The 22292-nt window shown below is 40.9% G+C and overlaps 1 protein-coding gene across 2 annotated transcripts in view; it reads right to left on the bottom strand.

Annotated features, from left to right (window-relative positions):
• slc24a3 (solute carrier family 24 member 3) overlaps positions 1-22292 on the bottom strand; it is a 92729-nt gene that overhangs the window by 49030 nt on the left and 21407 nt on the right. For both annotated transcript variants that reach the window (XR_010804078.1, XM_066679447.1), the window contains exon 2: positions 19589-19702. Coding sequence is in view for 1 of the 2 variants with exons in the window: in XM_066679447.1 (XP_066535544.1) it covers positions 19589-19702 (114 nt within the window). In the remaining variant the exon portion in view is untranslated. The remainder of the gene's footprint in view (positions 1-19588; positions 19703-22292) is intronic.

Below are 22292 nucleotides of genomic sequence, written 5' to 3'. Positions count from 1 at the left end.
TTATTCATAACTCACACATTTCTCCAGCTGCAAGAGACAGAATTTGTGCGCTGATCATTCCCAATGCCCCAAGCACTCTGCATTAGATCAACACAGAAAGGTCTATGTGTATCTCTCTGTATCGGCTGCAATTTAGAAATCAATGTATGCTATAGGAGGATTCATCAGCCATGTTTTTTTATGGCTGAAGGCATGACTCTACAGTTGATCTGGCACCTTGTAATTTCCTTCATTTTTCTACTGTGTCATAATAATAATGACTGCATGATGCTTGAATGATGATAGCACAGTGGTGCCACAGGTAGTGTCACTGTCACACAGCTCTGGGGTCTGTTGAAGAGGAGCTTGCTGTATTTTCCCAGTGTCTGCATGGGTTTCCTCCTGGTGCTCTGACTTCCTCTCACAGTCCATAAAAACAACCTGATAGGCTGATTGGCTTGTCAAAGTTGTCCATAGGTGCCCCCCGTCCAATGTGTGTTCCTGCTTTGTGTCCAGTGATTCTGAGTGGGCTCTGTACCCACCACGACACTAACCTTTATCAGAAAATATAGATTTTTCGTATTGGCCTTTAAATATATTTATTTTTTCCCCTGCATTTACCAAAAGTGAGTGTAATAGTCTGAGTGGCTTACCATTATACTAAAATATACATAAATACATTATTACTGACCTACAATAGGAGATTTCAATAGTGTCCCCTAACCACTACGGGTCATACCATGAAATAAAAATGTTTTTCAACTTCTGTTAAACCAAAATTAGTACACTAAATTACTAGCAACTACTTCATGCTAGTCACAACACAATAATAACGTAATGTATAGAAAACAGAACATACAATCGAGTCGCATAATAAAAAGCCCAAGCTTTAATGCTGGTAAATTGATTTTAATGTAAGACTTTTTTTAATCCCAACAAGCATACTGGCACAGCAAGACACATCTACATTAGAGGCAGCATATCAGAATGTGCCGGATTGAAAATTAGAGAGAAAAGATGAATCTGATCTAATTCTGTAACCAATGTAGCCTGACACAGCACACTAAATTAGTCTAATGCCATGTTCGTAACAGTCATCTTCCAATAAGTGCTACCATTAAAACGGCACCGCTTAACGCATAGCATTTTTCTTAAAAGTCATTACTATTGATTTCTATATCAGTGTGGATACTGAGAAAACAAATAGTGGTGTCATGTCATATGTAATCCGTGCACATCTGCGCATATCCATGTATATCAGATGCACAGACCTAGAAATAAACAAACAGATGCAGGAACACCACTAATCAGCATACATTAAGCACTAAAGTGATCTTTTCTCCTGCTGCTGGATTAGCGACCCGGGCTCAGGTTTTTCAGAAGCTTGAGTGATGTCATGGCTTTCTCCCAGCTGAGAGTGTTACATAATCTCAGTCAACTCAAGTGTCCCAGAAGCATTGATGACGACATCACACACAGAGCCAGTTCTCGCTGCCTATCACGCAGTGGCAGCAGGAGAGAGAGAGAGAGAGAGAGAGAGAGAGAGAGAGAGAGAGAGAGAGAAGGAAAAGTAAACTGGGCACATGTGCATCAGGGCGGCAGTGGAGCGTAAAAACCCAACAGGGCAGCTAAAAATAAACATAGCAAACAAGGCAGAAGAATAAAGCGGTTGCAGAGACAGCCCCTCCATCGAGCGCTGCGTTAGTTATGAGCGAGAGTTCTCCTTCAGGCCATTACTGCTTTACTTCATTACAACATGAGGGACTTGACTGGCTGTCTTTGAGCGTCTCAGGCACGGCATGAACGGAAAACGTGGCTGTACCTCATAAGGCTTGTGGAATTCTGTAGCTGTATTAAATCTACAGCAGAGTGGAGGCTATACCCTGGTGTACTGTCACAGTAGGGGACATGGGTCATCACAGGTTACTCAGTTAAACAGGAGTCTAGAGTTATCACTGTTGTCCTGCTATCCATTTGATTTACCCTAGATGGCCTAAAGCTTTAGACATCTGTGGAACTTCTATTCCTCCAGCTCACACTATGTCTAATCAGGTACAGTGAGGTTAGGTATATGTACAACCGCTGTATAGCAACCAAAACCAGCACACCAGGACATGTTATGAAACAATAACTGCACATGTATTTGGGGAAATGGTAAGTGAAGGGTGTTTGAAAGGTGAAAAGACCCCGAGAAACTGAAAAGTATGAACAGAGATAAGGATATTGCTCCATAGGGGGTACTGATTTATTGTTACTTATGGAGGATCGGACTTCAGATTCAGGGGACTGCTAGCTGCATGAATGTAAACACATAGCCTTTCTGTGGTAATTCAAACAGTGAATAAACACGTACAGATGGGTAAATCCTCAACCACAAACAAGCCACAGTCCATTTCTTACTCAAACATACTATTCCACCTTAAAATATGTGGAGCTTCTGTATGAACACAAACAGCAGGGGGGAGCTTGTTTTGCTGTGAGAAGAGTAGTTCTCCAAAATCGTCTATGTTTCTATTCAGGCCTTGGCAAAACTGAGTAAAAGGGGTATAATATTTCACATTTAAATATGCAGATTTCAATACATTTATGGGGTGTTTACACATTTCCAGATCTATAGTGTACCAAAATGACAATGCTAGCAGAAGCTATGACTTCTAAAAAGGGTAGGATGAGGGCAGCCACTGGAATTTACTCCTTTTCTACAGACTTGAAAGACATTAACGTATCCTGAGAAATCAAGCTACTAGTGAAGCTTTACACTACACACAGAACTGTGCCCTAGACATTTTCCCGAAAAAAGCAAAACAATGTCAAAGAATGATGTTAGAAGTAAAAAATGGGTCTGGCTGAACTACAGGTGGGCTTCCTCCAAGGGGGTGGTGGAGGACATTCAGGGTCTGCCTCTTTCTGCTCTGGCACTGATGAATGTGGGCTCCAGTAACAGTTAGGAGGCCTATCAAAGGCAAGAGAGAGAGGAATCTACTCTCAAACACACACATATACCGCAGTTCAGCTTAATTATACACAGAGGGATGAAGTATTCATGCTGAGCAGTGGGCAGTGCAGAAAACCCAGCATCCACACTGCAGGACCTCCACACCCACATGCTTTTAATTGGCTTGGACTATTCTCCCTACCCAGCCAAACTTTATATCACTGCTCTAAGTTATGAGGGGCAAAAAAAAGTTAAGGTCACAGAAGGTTTAGCCGCTAAAAACGGAGCCGCCGTTGATTTAAATACCCACCCCATACAGAAGGAGATTTTTAAGTTCACAAAATTCAATAGGTTCTTCGTCACCATGCTTTTCTGGGCGACCTGAAGGTGAATTCAATTTCCCTGAATAAGTGGCTCCCTTGAGCCTCTGTCCTCAGCTATCTATCTTCGACATCCCCTCCCAGAGAGACAGCTTAAATATGTCCATAGCCAACTAATTCTGATCTTCATTACTGCTGAAAATATGCATTAATACCATGTAGTGGGTGGCAGTGTCACAGCCAGGTTTGATTTATTGCTGTAGTTTAACGGTAAATGATTCACGGAAATACCATTTAACAGTTGAGTTCAAGGGGTTTCTGAGAAAACAATGAAAATCTGCTGAGGTGTAGAGGTAGTATTGCCATTAACAATGTCTCTATAAATAAATAAATAAATAAATAAATACAATGCAAATTTTGATGGAGCGATCTCAACGTCTCCTGAGGGTCCCAAATACCATTGTGCTTCATCTAAGCACTTAACGTTTCACACAGTGGCTGCAAATGTAGAAAGGGGACTATGGAAAACGTAATTGAATACATTTACTGGAATCATAAAAATGTAAACAAACTGATCCCAGATGATCCTTTGTGCATGTGTTAGCTCTCATAACAGAGTTTGACAGATAGTGCTCTCCTTCAAGCGTGTCGACCTGTCTTTCATCTTCTTGGCTTGGCAGTGCAGACTGTAAACTTTCTGTACTTTTCATATCTGCCTTTGTAAATAAACATGAAGCCATCTTTATTAATCTTTTAGCGCTTTTCCACCTCAACTCAGCTGTACTCTGCTTTTTAGCTTTTCCATTAGACATATTTTGGGCCTGGTTCCTGGAACTGGGTACTGGTGTAGTACCAGACAACCAAACAGAATAGGGACTAAACATGACGTGTAAAACATTCAGAGCCCTTTCAAAACTACGAAATACCAAATATGAAGCAGGAAATTAGTGATTTGTAAAATCCCCAAGCTACAGTAGAGTTTGGCGCAACAACGAATGGAAAATCCGTCCCACAAAATTAAAACAACACGTAAATACATAGCGTAAAAAATGCTTAAAGTTACTGTGGTCATTTGTGTGGTTTTCTAAGCCTGTGCTTCCCTTTTAAAATGTGTTTTGTAGCGTCACCAATTTTATTATAGGGGAGTGTGAGGGAGCTACTGTAGTGGAAAAGGACTATGTATCAGGAACCAAAAAGTGAGTACAGTAAGCAGCCTGCAGTGGAAAAATGCTGGAAGGGCAAATGCAAACATGCCAAAGTAGAACATAAACTAAGCACCAATTAATGATGAAATTACATAATACTAATTCAGTATAAAGCAAATTAATTATTCCCCTCATATTCTACCACAGAATTAGTACCGACATCAATATTGAAATTTAAATAAATATATATGGTCTGGTAAATGTCCTGACAAGCCATTAAACACAAACACTAATGCAGCTGAGAGTCTGACTCCAGGTCTGAAACCACAGCAAGAGTACCATTAGAGAGCTGCCCATTCTCAGAGAGAGGACCTCAGTCCACATGACTGTTCTCATTGCTAGGAATGAGTGTGACGTGTGTGTGTGTGTGTGTTTAAAAGAGAGTGTGCCTGAGCTCTCATTTCTAACACAGGAGTCAAGGCCAAGCACACACACTGTCAGGAGTCATGACAGGCCTCTCGCCTGAACACTAAAGCTACTCTTTCACACTTGTCTTCTCTGGACGAGCGAGCTCTGTGTCCGAGTGGAACAACAACACGCTGCACGAGCACTTACCTCACTCCATTCAGCACACACTTACATCAGATCTCCCAAAGTCAACCTGACATTCCTACACACACACACACACACACACACACAGCTTCAAACTCTCCCACTGCACAACCCACCTACACACAGCTGCAGTTTTTAATAATTTTGAATATTTGAAATAAGATATAAATACATCTAATCAAAAAATATACCATGTTTACTTTTTATTTGAAGTATGTAAACATGCTTTGTCTCTGTGCATAACGTAGTGGGAGACTAGCAGTATCTAGTGTACTGCCATTATGTGTAATATTACCATTATGGGGTTTTATATCTCAGATGTCAGTACAATAGTGTCCAGATCCAGTGTTCTACGCCTACAGTACATTTAGACACATGTCCACTCCAGCTTAATACAGGATGTGATGCAGCAGAGATGCTGGATTGTGTTTACTCCTGTGCTGTGGAAAAATCACAACCTTATGCCAAAGAACCAGTGAGTGAGGAGCAAAAATGTTTGCCCATTATCAAGCAGCAAGCAGACACAAACACACGTGTTGGGGGGAGAGTGAGAGCAACAGAGAGAGACTGATGCAGAGAGACACATCGCGTGTAGTGAGCTTCCTCGTCACTGTGCTGAGTAATGTGACATTTAGCCACCCCCCCCTCCCTCCCCTTTCTCTCTTCCTATACTTCTCTCTCTCTCATGATCCCCTCTCTTCCCCCCAAACTGTGTCTTAACCCATCTGCACAATATGTGGTGAATCTGTTTTGTCATGATATCACAGAAACATGCTCATGAGGGCTACTAACATGCAGCCGGATCACAGAGCTCCAAACCAGAGAACAAAACAAAGGCTTATCCTCAGAGAGTTTCTGAAGGCTTTTTCACCGCGAAACCTGCCAAATTTCATGAAACACGTCCAGAGGAAACAGATGACCCAAATCAGGCCAATAATGAGACAAAGAGATGGATTATATATGGAAGATATCACTCTTAACCAGGCCAAAGAAATACACAAAAAAAAACCTCTGACCAAAAGTGAAACTATCCAGAGAAATCCCCGAGCACAACTGTTTTCTTGCTCTAGCGAAGTCTGCACCATGTCTGTGCTGCACTCTATGGCCAAATGTTTGTTCACACCAGTTCATCCAACATTTGTTCTGATATCTAGGGTATTAATAAGGAGTTGGTTCCCCCTTTGTGGCAGTAACAGCTCTGCATCGAACATTGGAACAGTGCTGTGAAGGTTTGATCACATTCAGCCATGGCAACATTAGTGAGGTCAGGATCACATTTTTCCAGCTCATCTCAAAGATACAAGATCCACAGCCCAATGCCCATCCCACTGTCCTTCGACCTGCAAGATAAGTCATCAGAAGGTGGGTCGTCAAACCTGTAAAACTTCACTCTGGATCAGAAGTCACAGATGAGACTAGATTCCGTGAAAGTTCTAAAGAATCAATGCATGAATTTAATATAAAGAAAGAAGTTCATTTGTTTTACGAATAACAATTTATTTAAATCCACAATAATTACAACAAATATGCACCAGTGCACACACACACACACACATAATCAATCATGTGCAATATAACCACTGGAGGTAATAACAGACCCATCCCACAAGAAAGAAGTTAATTATTAATGGCAACAAGCCAAATACCCAAAGAATGACGGACTAATGTGTGTTTGCTATATTTTAAAACCCATCATCATCACGATATGTAGTGATACTGCTATATGTATATGAAACATATAATGCCTCTCATAACAGTAATACACAGACACCAAGAGCACAATGCATTTATTGGTAACTCTGCCCCAGGGCTACAACATATTATTTAAGGCTGTGAGTTTAACTCAATGATGTTTAACTGAGTTTAAATATGACCACTATTCCACCAGAATTACTGAAGTATATCATTAAAATATACAACAGAAATAATAAAATATATTAGCATGTTCAGCTGTATCAGCCACAATATTTCTTTTTATTACCTCTGCTGGATTATTGTGTGTGTGTGTGTGTGTGTGTGTGTGTGTGTGTGTGTGTGCATGCCCGTTTGTGTGTGTCTGATGGGATATGATGTGACATGTTAACTATGCTGGAGGCACAAATCTAAGCCTGAGGCACAGATGTACTGGTAGAAAACAGAGGTCAAACCTCAAAATCTGATTACAGTCTCCTACACACATGGGGGAGAGAGAGAGAGAGGGAGAGTAAGAGAGAGAGAGAGAGAGAGAGAGAGAGAGAGAGAGAGAGAGAGAAACTTGCCTCTCATACATCTTGTCCATGTTCCCTACAAATAGACACAAACTCTCAGATTTACTAACACACACACAGCACCTTGTTGTACACTCTGACCTTCTCCTGCACACGTGAGGATACACTCCTCAGACCTGTAGGGATTTATCCCCCCCCTCATTTTTCACCAAATCATTGCAGCACTATCCTAAATGTCCTCTGTCCTATTTACAGTCACCTGAAGTGCCATAATGATTTTATATATACACTCCATCCTACACAGAAATATACATCTGGCCCATTACGAACAGCAGGAGAAGGACACGCATATCATTAAAACACACACACACACACACAAAGGAACGTTTATGCACACACAGTAAAAAAAAAAAGAAAATCTAAAGCAACAGTAGATCATAAGGTAATTGGAAAATCACTGCTACATTTTGTAGCCAAATCTATTAAGATATAAAAGAGTGGATCTGACTACTTTAAGATGCACTCATTGTTGACATTACACAGCTTGTATTTTCTCTTTGGAAAAGCATTGCTGAAAAATACACTCTGGTGGAACCCAAACTTTTTTGAGGACAGTGTTATAATACGGTTTTGAGAGTTACTGATGAACAAGGGCGAGCGGTAGTGCCTGCTTACTTTAGCTCAGATTTTAGCATTGGAAATCGATTCTGGTGCTTTACTGTCGGTTGCTGTGGTTATAATGGCTTGTGTACCACCAAAATTACACTTTATGTTTGTAATAACATGGTCCAGTGTGTATTATGAGCGATATATGGGTTTTATCATGTAGCCAACATTATTTTATTCGATTACATACATTCCCATGGCTCAACATCAGCTGGAGCCCCAGAGACATTCACTACTTTTATAAACATCACTTGATCAGTGAGTGAGTAAAAGAAAGAGTGAGAGATGTGTGTGTTTGTCTGTGAGAGGGAGACAGGAAGAGGGTGTGAATCATGTTTAAGTGAGTGAGCAAGCGAGTAAGCGAGAGAAAGATTTAATTTCATGACAGCACTGTAAATGTGAATTACACTCAGCAGCAGGTAGGGGGTGCTCAGGAGAAAAAAAGCCAATCCTTACACTGTATTTATAATTATACACTTCATTTTATATATATATATATATATATATATATATATATATATATATATATATATATATATAAAATATAAATAATGACACATAGATGTTTAGCATTTAAATGCCATGAGCAGCAGTACTGTCATGACCAGCAGTGGTATCAGTAATGTGAGGATGATGTGGAACTCCGACTCATTGTAGCTGTAGAGCACTTACGATGAATAACAAAGCCTCAAGAAGCAGGATGTCCAAGCTTTGACTGTCAGTTACTCACACAGACACAGTCATAAATCAAAAGGTATTGGTGTCACTGAAGCAGAAAGATGACAATAACACCATTGACAGCCATCCCTTCCCTCAGGGTCCTTTATCCTGTTAGCCCGGAGCCAAATGTATAGCGTTCCAGAGAAGACTGTTTAAGCGTCTCTGTCTTCAAGCCCCAGATTTCTACCTCAGCTTTTTCCACAAATCTCTCCTCAAAAGGATGGGAGCCACTGGGAAAACCTGCTTAGTCATGGAGAAGAGGACAGCCAGCCCCCTCGGAGAGAATCTGCAGTAGGAACGCCTGCTCCTCTGTTTACTCTCACTGATGCTGCCTTTATGCGGATTCTGCCTTATTTATTTCCGCTGGTTGTTAGGGAAGAGTGAAAAGGATGATGTATTCCTCAGAGTCAGGAATAAGCTGAAGAGAGGAACAGGATGGTCTCTCGTCTAAAGGCCAGATTTCAGCGCCTCATCACTCCATCATGCTGTATATACAGCCTCTATCAGTATGTATGTCATTATTGCCCACAGAAAACCACATATCTCCACTTTTTAACACATTAGATCTCCTTTACACTGCGAGCAAATTTCAACTGAAATACTTCAAATTTCTTTATATTAACTTGCATTCTCTTTTTACCATGTCAGTGACACGTTTATTTTTGGACACAGACAACATCAAAGTGTGACCATATCAGACTATAGTGAGTTTTCCATCCACCGAAATTTTGTAAATTATGAAAATGTGCATTAAAAAATACCCAGTGTAAAAGTTCGACTATCGCTCAAATAGCACAAATGTGCAAGAGAGTCATGGTTCAGAGCGACCGCGCATGCGGCAGACTGACCCTGTGACCATGTGCTGTTAACAGACTCCCCCAGACTCTCCCTCCTCTTCACGCTTTAGGACCACTCTCCATCTCTCCATTTCCCTCATTTCCACGCTGCTCCTGGTCATGTCCTCACGAGTTAATGCCTGCATTCTGGCTACATTTTCATGATAAACTGAATGCACACAATAATGTAACATGAACCTATTCTCAGATTTAGAATATTTCTTTCTTCTTCTATATATTTGCACGTACTACAGCATACGAGCCGTCTTTAAAGTTACATTAGTAGACATTTCAGTGTTTCAACAGCAGAGATAGTCTGCAAGATGTTTCCTGTAAGTGAGGTAAGTGAGAGGATCTAGAGGCACAGGTCCTGAGTGGTCTTCGGAGAGATGATCTAATGTTCCATTCATCTGGTCTGAACAATTTTTGGGTGCTGTTCCATCACAGCTTTAAGCAAGCGCAATTAATTTGGCAAGGCATAAAGTGGGATGAAAGAGCAGCAGCCCCAAACTGAAGAGGTGAATTGCAGGCCATCAGGCCCCTGTACTGAAATCCCCTCTAATGGCCCGAGCCTCCTGTGGTGGAAAGTAATTGGGATTAGAAACACCTGAGGAACAAATCTGCAGTCTCCAGAGACAATGAGAAAGAGAGAGACAATGAGTGAGTGAGTGAGTGAGTGAGTGAGAGAGAGAGAGAGAGAGAGAGAGATAGAAAGACAGAAAGAGAAGGTTTATTAAGATTGTGTATTAGTTCTTCACTGTAAAATGAACTGATACATAGGTGAGGTTGGAGGGCATGGTCTGTTTCTCTTTAAAAAATTAATTTTACAGGAAACGAGAGTGCATCACAATTCAACAAAAAAGTAAAACATTTTGTGGATAGAAATACAGTGGCAAACATTTCCATGAGACAAAAACTACCACAGGGGAACTCTTTACATCTTCGGACTCTGCTGCCTGATGTATGAGGCACTGTTTTATGATAATTACAAAACAACTGCTTTGATCTAAAATGTATCTTGAAAATCTTTTACAGTATTTTAAGGGGGACGTCTAAGATTTTGGGAAAACGCTGTTCTCTCTGGTTGTTTATGCAGAAGCTCCACATATTTTAATGTGGAACAGCGGTTTGAGGGATAACAATTCTGTTGTTTGTACATGGCTGAAGTTTAACTTTTCTGTATGTTTTTATTCACTGAGTGAATTACCACAGAAACTCTTTTGTAACTCGAGTTGTTTAGTTTTACAGCACTTTTGATAACGCAGTTAGCCGTCTCCTGAATTTTACCCATTTACAGACAGCAGGGCTTCGTAAAAACAGACTGGAGAGCAGCAAATTGTTTTTTTGTTTGTTTTATTAAAATTGTGAATGTATCCTTTAAGTCAAAAAAAGCCAGGAATAGCAGGAGAATCAGTATTCCTAATATACCATTACTACCACTGCTCATTTTGGATACTAAATAAAAAAGCTGTGTTTGACATGACCCCAAGCCTCAGGTGAAATGTGTCCAATACCATTACCAATACCATTTCTACTGGACAGATCTCAAGTCTGTAATCCTGCTGTGTGCAATACCCTCCAGGTTTCTATAATCAACACAGTGGAGAAATCCAATTTGTTGCATTTCTCTATTTTATGTCAAATCATTGATAACATCTCTGATTATCTCAAAAAAACAGGCACAGCTAAATTCTTTAAGTAAATCTCTCAAATATTTGATTCTCAGCTATCATTTGACTGAGACACAGCACAAGAAGGCTGGCTTGAGGGGGTCTCCAGCTGAGGCCCTGACATTGATTTGTTTATTTATCAGAATTGTCAGAGCAAGAATGGATGAATTTGTATCACGTTTTTTTTTTTTTTTGCATTAAGTAAAACTACATGCCCTGTTGAGGCCTGATGTAAGACCAGGGCTCTTACCCTTGACACTTGATAAATACAGACCCACGACTAATTCAGGATTTTTCACGTATCCTGAGAGACAACACTGGGATAAATGAAAACAGCTCGATCACATTTGCCGTTTCACTTCAGTTGAGAAGCCTGAGTGGAAAACAATTCCACGCCAATCTGAGTGCAGACATTAGAGATTAACATTGGCTATTTTTACAAGTGAGTCAAATGAGGTGTGCTAGGACACTGTGCATTTATCCGCAATCAGCTTTAGATGTCCAGAAAGAGAGAATGGCTATTGCAAACACTGAGTAACCCTTCATTAGAGATGAGCATTTTCAGGTTGAGTGCTGAAACACAAAACCAAAACAAAGAGCAGTAATGAGTAATCGATCACACATTCTGAATGAGCAGTCTGATACAGCGTGAAATTCATCTCATTCTGTTCATTTTCATGTTTTCATTCTCAGTTTAATAAAAAGAAACATGCACTGCATGGCCAAAGGTTTATGGACAGCTATTCATACGCCATTTAGCAGATACTTTGACATTAAAGGAACACAAGTTAGTATTTCTACCTTATAATTGCAGCATTGTGATGATTCACTGACCTGTAATAGAGCCTCTATCATTGCCACTCTGAGCTCAAAACTGCAAAAATGGCACTCTATAACTTTTGAAGGAGGGTAGGAAACGAGGTCTCACATAAAAGCACAATATTAACGACTGATTTGATGCTTTCTTTTCATTTATATGAATCGTTATATGTATACATACATGAGTTTTTATGTGGAAGGTTTGACAGGCAGCCACCGCCACAGCAGCTCTATAATCCAGAAAGCGCGAGCGTCCTACTGCGTAATCACTGCATCTAACTCCCAGCCCACTTCCCTGTCTCGCACCTCACCTGCTGCTTCCCCTGGCCACCGCCGCTAACCCCAGCTCTCATTTGTTTTTCTTAAAAACAGAAATCGAGATTTCAGAGAAGTGATTAAAATGATTAGGCTGACTGTGGAGCACGCCCTGCTGTAAGAACTGAGATGTGGGAGTGCTGAGCAGTAATTTAGTGTGAAATTAGCACCGCAGAGAGGAGTGCTGGAGCAGTGGCAGTGGGATGGCGGGCCCAGAAATCACTCCTATGCCTCCACGTACACTCACACACTTGCTACACACAGAGCAGCCAACCAACATGCATCTCAAAGGTCAAAGCCCACACGACTCATCTCTCATCTGGCCCACCAGACAGCACTCCAACATGGACACATAAAAGAGCAAAAGCTACACTGACACACCTCGGCCAAGTGACCGCTGGTTATGGGCAGTAGAGCAGGAGAAATGCACTGTTGGGGCTATAAAACAAATGTGAATACATCTGTATAAACAATGACTGTGTAATATATACATCAAAATAAGAAAATTCTTAATGTGCAATCAAGTACTGGCAAGTTCCTGCCCTCCTCCAACATATACATAGTGCAATTTCTGCAGCACTGAGCCCAGAGCAGTGATGACAGAGGCTCTATTCTCCCTATTACAGGTCAGTGAAGCATCACACTGATTTTGAAGCTGTAATTTTAAGATAAAAATATTACTCACTGTTCCTGTAGCAACCAAAAAAAAACCCGCATGTAATCTCACCAAGAATACCCAAACCTTTGAATAAGACTGTCTCTCAGAATTCAAAACTATTCATTTCATTGATGTATTTTCAGGCTTAGATATAAGATTCTGTATTTACATTTTTTACACCTTCAGAGACAGCAGTGAGTAATGTTTCTTTACTGAAGCTTTTGAATTGGAGGCTACAAGAAGTATCGACAGCACAGAAGCAAAATGGGTGATCTGTCAATTCTGCCATTTTAGGCCGGTATTTCAACAGACGGATACAAAAAAAAAAAAAAAAAAAAAAAAAAAAAACCAAGGTAGTCCATGCTACTTTAGAATGTAATTTCTGTGGGAGGTTCCAGCAGTGACAGCTCTTCATGTAGACTGGAGCATGGGGTCCCTGACCTATCAGTGACCCAGTAGGTTCATTTTCTGGGAACCTAAATGAGCACAGAGCTGTAATGTATATCTTGATCCCTGACACTGGGTAGCAGTTTATAGTGAAGCTAGTGAATTGCTGAGAAGTATTCTTTGACCCGTAACCAATTCAGCAAAATGGGCAGTGACCTTGGTAGTAATGTCTGAAAGAGGGGTAAGATGTGATAAATTTCATCAAAATTTAATGAAGACACTGGAGAAATAATTCCCAGAAAACATGCACTGGTATTGGATTTCTATGTTTGTAGCAGCAGGGGCTATCAAAATCTTATGAAGATTACAGCAGTATTTTAGTAGCCATAAAGCTCCACAGCCTAAAATGTTAAAATCAGCAGCACTTAGTGGTGTTTACATATATTTGTTAGTTAAAATATATTGTTACTGTCATGAAAAAAACCTAATCTCCAAAAGATTTCTGCCAACTTAGAAGCAGTTAACAGAAGATGTGTTTTTAAATATGAAGCAGCTTGTGGAAACTACATGAAGGATGTGTCTGAAATAGCGGACTTGAACAATATGTACTGAATTGGATCCAGTGCGCACTGCCAGACCGTTAAAGCAGTATAATCCTTCAGTGTGAGTGCAGTATCCACGCAACATTGGACATTACATCTGCCATCTTACCAATGTCCTTTGACCTATGACATCACACCACCAACAACATAAGTCCCACTATTCGCTAAAAGTCCTGTTCGCCAACCCTATTGTTTAAATTTAGTGTTTAAAAATTCACTATATCGCTAAGTTAAGTTGATACCACTTTAAACAACGAGCAAAATGTATTTGTATGGAGTTATTCATAACATTATTTAATGGTATCCATAATCATATGGTTCTAAAAGCTAGCTTTTAGCTTTTTTTCTTCCTAAACTCCGCAGGTTCAGTGTTATCATGGGATAGGACAGTGTGCTGGGGTTGCATACTTCAAAATTTGTCCCAATGAAGTACGCCGTCTGGGGACTTTCCCCACACTGCTCAATGAAATACTATGTATTCTGACACTACCCATTCTTACATACTGCTTTTGCATACTGTTCAGTATGGAAATATGTGATTTCAGATGCAGCCAAATTCTTTTACATTAAGAATTACTCACAGTTAAGTCCGATTTGTGTCTCTGTTGAACCTACACCGCAGCCAACGTGTTGATGCAAACACTACACACTACTACTGACATATCTCCAGAAATTGAACTACGCATCACATCAACACAAACTGCAATCACTGTCATTGGGCCACAATCTGATGAACATGGATCTAGTTCAACAGAGGAAATCCAGAAATATAAACTCTTCCACTCCACAGAGACTGAAGGAGGCAGCAAATTCATGGTGAGACAACAGTTTGGATGTTGGGGAACAAATAAAACGTGGACACACTTGGAAATATATGGACACATTATAAAAAACTCACTACAAAGTGCAGGAACACACAGGAAAAAAACTGCCAGCTCTGTATTCATTGCATTCCTGGCACTGAGTGTAAATTATGCTGTGTTCCAAACAGTGCCCTATTCCTTAAATAGTGCACTTTACAGATTATAAAACCAATAACCCTACACCACTACATTGTATATTACAGTTGAGTGGAGCAAGATATCTGTTATGGTTTAGTAGTGGTTTGATGGTGTAACTGCAGAGCAGAGAAGTCCAAAAAAGAAATGCAGGTTAAGGAAACAAATGCAAGCTCAGAAATGCGATGCAAGTTCAGAAATGCTGCAAATCCAGTCACAACACAACAGATATTTTCTGGAGGACTCTGAAAGCTGCTGCACTAGTAAAAACACAGAATTAGAGCCCTGTCAGAATTTGACTCCATTTGCGTGCAAGCAGCTTACACTCACAGATTCCTGTTGTTTCTGTTTAAAACAACTGTTAGGCTTGATTTCCTTCACATCAAACACCAGAACAGTGCCTAAACATTAGTTGTATTTCATTTAATAAACTGAATACCGTTATATGGTTGGTGAAGAGCAGAGGATTTTTTTAAATCAAAAATATCTCAACTTTAAAAAGAAACTTGATATGTTTTATATACACTCCAGAGACAAATATAATTTCAGGGGTAGAAATTTGGAAATAAAACCCTGATACATATCAAATTTATTTTCGTGACTTTGGTGTCTTGGTGTGTAAATTTAGGTTTTCCAGGGGAGGATTTTATAGGGGGAGTAAAAGTTTGAAAATGCTATTTTGACAACTGTAAACAACTCTCCCCAATCTACGTCAGTGTATAGTCTGATACACATCTTGTTGAGATATTTTTTATTTTACAAAATCCTGTATTCTGCACCAACCATTAAACCGAACAATTTTCAGAATATTAAATGCAATACAACTAATGCGTAGGCAACCTTTCTGGTGTTTGATGTGGAAGGAAATAAAGCATAACACTACATAACAACAGGAATTGTGAGTGTAATCTGTGGTGCCAGTGCTGCTTGGTGATGCTCATGCTCTCAAATGGAGTTGGATTTGGATGGGGCCTTTGTTCTGTGTTTTTATGAGTGCAGCAGCTTTCAGGGTCCTCCAGAAAAGTGACTCTGTTGTGTTGTGACTTGATTTGCAGCGTTTCTGAGCTTGCATCATGTGTCTGAACTTGCATTAGTTTTCTGAAGTTGTATCGCGTTTTTTAAAAAGAAGCCCAGGTATCGTCGTTTTGATGGATGTGTTTTGTGCTTTTGCAGGTCATTTTAATTTGCAGTTTGTTTGGGCTTTCCCAGCCACTGTAGGAATCAAACCAGCAACATTAGTACACAGCTGCACCCCATCATTCACCAGACATATCCATGTCATTTTAAATTATTTCTATTGGTACATTCATCATGAAATGTTTACACAATATTTCTAATGCAAATAGCAACAACAGCAAAAAAAGGTTTTTCCAGCAGTGACAATACAATAGAGTAGTTTTTATTTTTAGCAAAATCAAAGTCAAGATCTTACTAAATGATATAAGATGTTTCAGAAAGTAACTATACCGTTTTATACTGAAATAAACATTCGCAGTTTATTGCATATGGTTATATGTTTTCTTTTTATGGCATTTTTATATGTAATAATTCCCTTGTAGAATGTGGTTAACATATTTTCATGTAAAATATCAAAAACATATGACTACCAACATACAAACCTGCAAATAACTGTGTCACATGTCAGTCAAAAAGGCACAGGCAAAAGGATAATGAAATATAGATTGGTAAAAAACTAGGAACAATTGTTAGCACGGTTAATTTTAGCTAATACAGTCAGCACTGGATCTAAAATTGCAGTAAAAGCCGGACTCTAGCAGTGACCAGACAGTGGTTCTCCTCTTTCAGAGGGTTAACAGTCAAATAAAGTCATCATCCGAGCCCCCAAGCCTGTCTTAAGCAGCCTCAAACAGAGAAGCAGAGAATGTAACTTGATGGATGGAGAATTAATTCACAACACATTAGCATTAGTAATCAAGCTAATCATGGCGCTGCCTGTGTGCAGTGATGAATGTCTGAATACTTTGGGTAGGCTGAACTGCTGCGGTGTCAATTTGTGGGAAATATAATACAGAGATATGAGAGAGAGGAGATTCTCTCTCAACCATTCCTCAAGAGAATGGCTTTTCTGAACAGCAAGAATAATTGCAATTAAAATGATTACAGCATTACCAGAGTCAAGACTAATTAAGGAGAAACAAGCCATTAGAATTCGTCATCTAAATATAGCGTGTTTAGAGGGAGCAAGATTGGAGGATTTCACGAGCTGGATCACAAAAAAAAATAAAAATAAAACAATACAAAAAATTCTAATACTGTCTGTTTAAAGCCAAAGCAATGGGGGACTCTCGGTAGTAAGAAAACCCTTAGTTGGTTCCAAGGTGGCAGGCTGTTAGGGGGAATCTGGATTCCCAGAACAGGCCAAAGCTTTAGAGAGAAACATGGACTTTAATGGTGAGATCAAGGAGATGCTTGGCAAGGGCTGGAGCCTCCTAAAACACCAGGACCCCACTTGGAAACATTCACCGAATCCGCCCACAGAGGGGAAAGGGGTGTGGGGGGGGACACACACACTAACAAACATGGGCTGGAGCTCCAGACAGAGAGCTGCTTTTTCAACAACACTGCAATCAGCACAGAGTAGGTCCAGCAGACCTGTGAGCCGCAGCTAATCCTTCACCAAAAAAACCTCTGTTACCTCTTTTTACCTCGTTTTTTAGCCGTTGTCAGATAATGTTCTCTGCTCTGGTTTGTTTATCAGTGTTGTTTTGGTGCAAACTTTTGCCCAAGTTTATTCCAAACATTACAGCGGAAATATTACAATGCAATCAGACATCAGTACTTCCCACAATGTTAAACATATGGTCCAGCTCTTGGACAGGACACACCATTCTCTGCAGATATCACAGTTCAGATAAAGGTAGCATTGCTGGAGTATGGCCCTGCAGTGGTTGGAGCAGCAGTAGTGTTGAGGTAGGAGGGAAACTTGGCTAATCAATTGGCCTACAGTATCGAGGACTTCTTTGTTTGGCCGTGACACCTCTTCTCGCTAAGACCTGCTCTAATTAGTTACTTCACACTGGCTAAGAGCATGAAGCAGCCCTCTGCTCTACGCAGCAAAAAACCACAGGAGATTTAGCCAATTTAATGGGCAGCAAAAGTGCAACACATCTGCAGAAGTGAGCCACAGCAAACTGCAAACAAGTTAAAACTTTGGAACATATTTCACAGCAATTGCTTAGCAATAAATCCATTAGCGAGCCTCACACTCAAGGCATTTTCTTAGAGAAAAATGTATGTTGTATAAGTGAAATTATTCAACCACCTACTTTCTATAAAAAAGAAATCTATGCTGTGAATGTCTTGACCACAAATTGTTGAGTGGGAAAACTGCATACAGGCTTCAAAATCAGCAAAAAACATGGTGTATAGTGGTTCATATGGATGGGCAGTATCCACTTATTTCATATCGTCATAAAATATTAAGACGGTATTCGCTATTACTCCGGGGGCTGCACTGAGCCTCATATATCAACACAAAGACGGGTGAAGGGTTGTTGGAGTGTTTGCACTGAGCTGAGTTCAGCCTAATGGTGCACACTGACACACGTGTTGATAAAAACTCGTGTCTGAGAAAGTGAGGTCCAGCGACCTGTGATGGAGGAACACAAGAGTTTGAAAATAAGTGAAGTGCACAGTTCAGACGTGTAGTTGTCCAGCTGGACTTGGGTAAGTGAGCTAAGCGGCTACAAACCGTGTTCCAGTGAACTGGGGCTCAAACCACAAGTTCAGAGGTTAATGTTGAGTGAAATGTCTTCTGCGTGTTTTGTCTGTTTTCAGCTTCTTTCTGCTCTCTCTTTTAAGCTGGAATTGTCTCTAAACTCTTAGCTGCGGTGAGCTACTGGGCTACTTAACATGGTCAAACACAGAACAGAAAATGCATGTCAGAAGGCATGTCATAATACAGAGTTACATTTATACCACCCAACCCTAATGATTGACCATGGCTTTGGCACAACTGAACTTTTTCAGACTTCAGATTTTGGCAAGCCAAGTGTTGGTGTTGGAGAGCACGCTACATTTGATCTTTGTTGATGGTTTTTTCCAATTGCCTTCATTTGTGGGTTGGATGGCTCTCTTGTTTAAACTATGACCTCTGCTCATAATTAGTCCTCTGTTTGTGAAAGCTCATACACTGTGATATCAAATGCCCCCCACCAACACATCCCGCCGCCTGCAGTGTGCCTCCAGAGTAACAATGGTGTCGTCTGTGTCAGCAGAATTACTCAGTCAGAGGACAACAAAGGAACCAGTGACCAACTCAACAAGTCAGTCATGGACTGGCCCTCTGTGGGACAAAGCTGGAACAAAAGTCATGAACAGTGTCCCCAAACCTGCACAACACACTGACCTTTACAAAGCCAAGCTGTAAACGTGAGTGCCTGCGTGACACTAATGCTGCATATGCAGACAGATTTCACAAAAGGCTCTCTTGCAACATAATTATTAGTAGACCCACAGCCCCGAAAGGCACTTCCCTGTGGAAAACATGCACAAAAGCTGGGCTCTGCAAAACACAAATGCAGAACTAAAACCCAAACTGACTTCTCACTTAATCACATTCAGAGGTCACACTTCTGCATGCGACCTATGTGTGACCAAAACCATCCGCTATAAATAGATGCTAGGCAACACAGTGCATCACCAGTGACTGTGTGTTTCTATTTTGTGTGAGGGGAAAATGCAAGATCTGTTACTTACCTGGTGGAGTACAGTTCCTAGGAGAGTGCAGTTCCGGTTCCTCAGTGTCATTGGTGAAATGCTGAAGCAGTCTACGGCTCTCCCACTTGTCACTGACCTCAGAGGACACATAGCCTGTGGGGGAGAGGGAGAGGGAGAGAGAGAGTCGTCAGGACAGGACACAGCATTGCTACTAAAACAACTGATTGAAAGTAAGTGTGCTTATTACAAAGGCAGCTGACATTTTATTCAACAATAAACAGAAATATTCATTATTATTTTTATGATATTGTAATTATAACTGGGCGGCAGGTAGTGTTGCAGTCACACAGCTCCAGGGATTTGGAGGTTGTGGGTTCAAGTCCCACTCCTGGTGACTGTCTGTGAGGAGAGTGTTGTGTTCTCCCTGTGTCTGCGTGGGTTTCCTCCGGGTGCTCCGGTTTCCTCCCACGGTCCAAAAACACACGTTGGCAGGTGGATTGGCGACTCAAAAGTGTCTGTAGGTGTGAGTGCAAGTGAATGTGGGTATGTGTATGTTGAACTGTGAAGACTGGCACCCCCTCCAGGGTGTATTCCTGCCTTGCGCCCAATGATTCCAGGTAGGCTCCTGACCTACTCAACCCTGAACTGGATAAGCGCTTACAGATAATGAATGAATGAATTAATAATTCTAACTGAAATCCCAGAATCTTATTTCTTCTCCAGTGCATCACCATCATAATCATGATGTTCTGATACTGCAAAGTGTGCAAAGAGTAAACTCATCTGAACAAGAATTTGTTGTCAAAGTCAGCACCAGAGACCATTCTTCTTTAGTTTCTTTTCTGATCCAAACAGTCATTAAAATACAAATTTTTCAACATCAGAAAAATATCCACAAAGCCTTAACATTTTTAAAAAATTGATGCCAAACACATTGAGTAACGGTGAATTATGGCCTTTGGGGTTTATGTAATCATTCTAACAATATCCCTATCAGCCCCACCTTAAGTCAGACATACGACTCCCATAGTGTGCCTTTATGCTCGATGTTTACTGTCACTAGCATTACAGCAATATCTATTCTACTCAGGCAAAGTAGTGTCAAGTCTAACAAAGAGTGTGGACTGGTACATGACTTTCACAGATACTGATAATCCATCTGGCATCCCATGTGTCACCTAGAGGAGTAGAATGTGCAAAGTCACAGCTCTTTACATGATCATTGCAGCATTTCAGAACCATGACCTTCTGAGGAGCGCTATCTCAGAATGACCCTTTGAGTAACAGCATCTCAAAATGTGCAGTGGACAGGCCCTGAGAGACGAGCAGATCTCTCCCATTTCTGCAGCATTCACAGGCACAGAGTGTGCTGCAAAGCGTTATGCAGTGTCACAGTATCGCAGGCTCAGAGCTGGACGCATGCAGAATTATTCGGACGTCTTCACAGCCAGCGAGGGACTGTGGAATATTCATGAGGCCCGTCTGTTCAGGGATAAGGCGCAAAAAATGTGACATCACAGGCAGGCCTAGTCTCAGGCTGGGGTTGGAGGGGGCTGTATTCTTCTGGTAGCGCTGTCATCTGGGTTACAGTGTCCTCAAGAACCTCTGCTCATTTCCTCTTCACTGCAGAGCACACGCAAGCGCTCCGACTTACAGCTCCTACAGCTAAAAATAAAAGCTCCATAGCGCATGGCTGGAGATAAACAGTGCTCGGAGTGGGGGAGCTTCAATATGACGCCAGCAGTGACATCACCGTGATTGATATTATCGATAGTATTTTGTTTTCCTCACAGCTTTGATTGTAAGGTCGGGTATTAGAGCCTTTTTATCCTCTCCTGTCCCCGCACACACACACACACACATACACACACACACAAACACACACCTATTGACAGTGGATTTGTGGGGTGTTTTCGCAAACAACCTTTTGTTGCAATGCAGGCTGGCTCAGGCAATCCCCAGGAGAGCTTCAGAGGTTCTTTAAAAATTCATGCTACCCTGAGGTACACCGATGTCAAGAGTAAAGTAATCATGTAGAGTATGGATGGTTGTGACATGTTTTGAAAATGTGATGTGTTTCCCTTGTCCGGGCTGCGAGGAGATGGCGCTGATCTTTCCAGAGGAATAAGTCCAGGGAAGCGGCGCTGAAAGCAAAACCACTCAAGCCTGAACATCACATCATTCTCCTTCCTTTTTTCCTCCCTCTAGGATCTTTCTCCGTTTCTCTCTATCACTAGATAAAGCATGCTACAGAGGGTACTAACGAATATAGTTTTTAATCAGACCGTATGCAGGGTCCCTGCAGTGGTGAAAAGTCTGTATAGGGGATCTCTGATTATGCCTAGTATCAACTAAACATTTTTAATAGTACAATTAATACATCATGAAATACTGCTCTGACATCTGAAATCTGCTGAAGCTCTTTAAGCAACTCCTCTAGATGGCCCTTAGTACTTTAAACCAGACCTTAGAGCAGTTCTGTGTAGATTTGATGACATTCAGCTAAGTGAACATTAGTGAAGTTAGGTTCTGGATCACAAACACCGCTCTAACTCCATGTCATAGGTATTGGATGGTGATTTATCTCTCTAGTGAATACAGCTTCACTTCTTATCACCTTGGGCTCACTGCAACAGCCCCACAGCATCCCCTTTGATTTTATTTGATTTCCTGTAGAGACTACACGTGATGTGTACTCCTCTGGATGCCTGTGTCTACGTTAAAATGAACGCAATTTATTAAT

This window comes from Hoplias malabaricus, chromosome 8 (genome assembly GCF_029633855.1).
Source record: "Hoplias malabaricus isolate fHopMal1 chromosome 8, fHopMal1.hap1, whole genome shotgun sequence".
NCBI classification, from domain to species: Eukaryota; Metazoa; Chordata; class Actinopteri; order Characiformes; family Erythrinidae; genus Hoplias; species Hoplias malabaricus.
The sequence above is the reverse complement of the archived record's forward strand: the minus strand, read 5'-3'. Positions and strand labels throughout refer to the sequence as shown.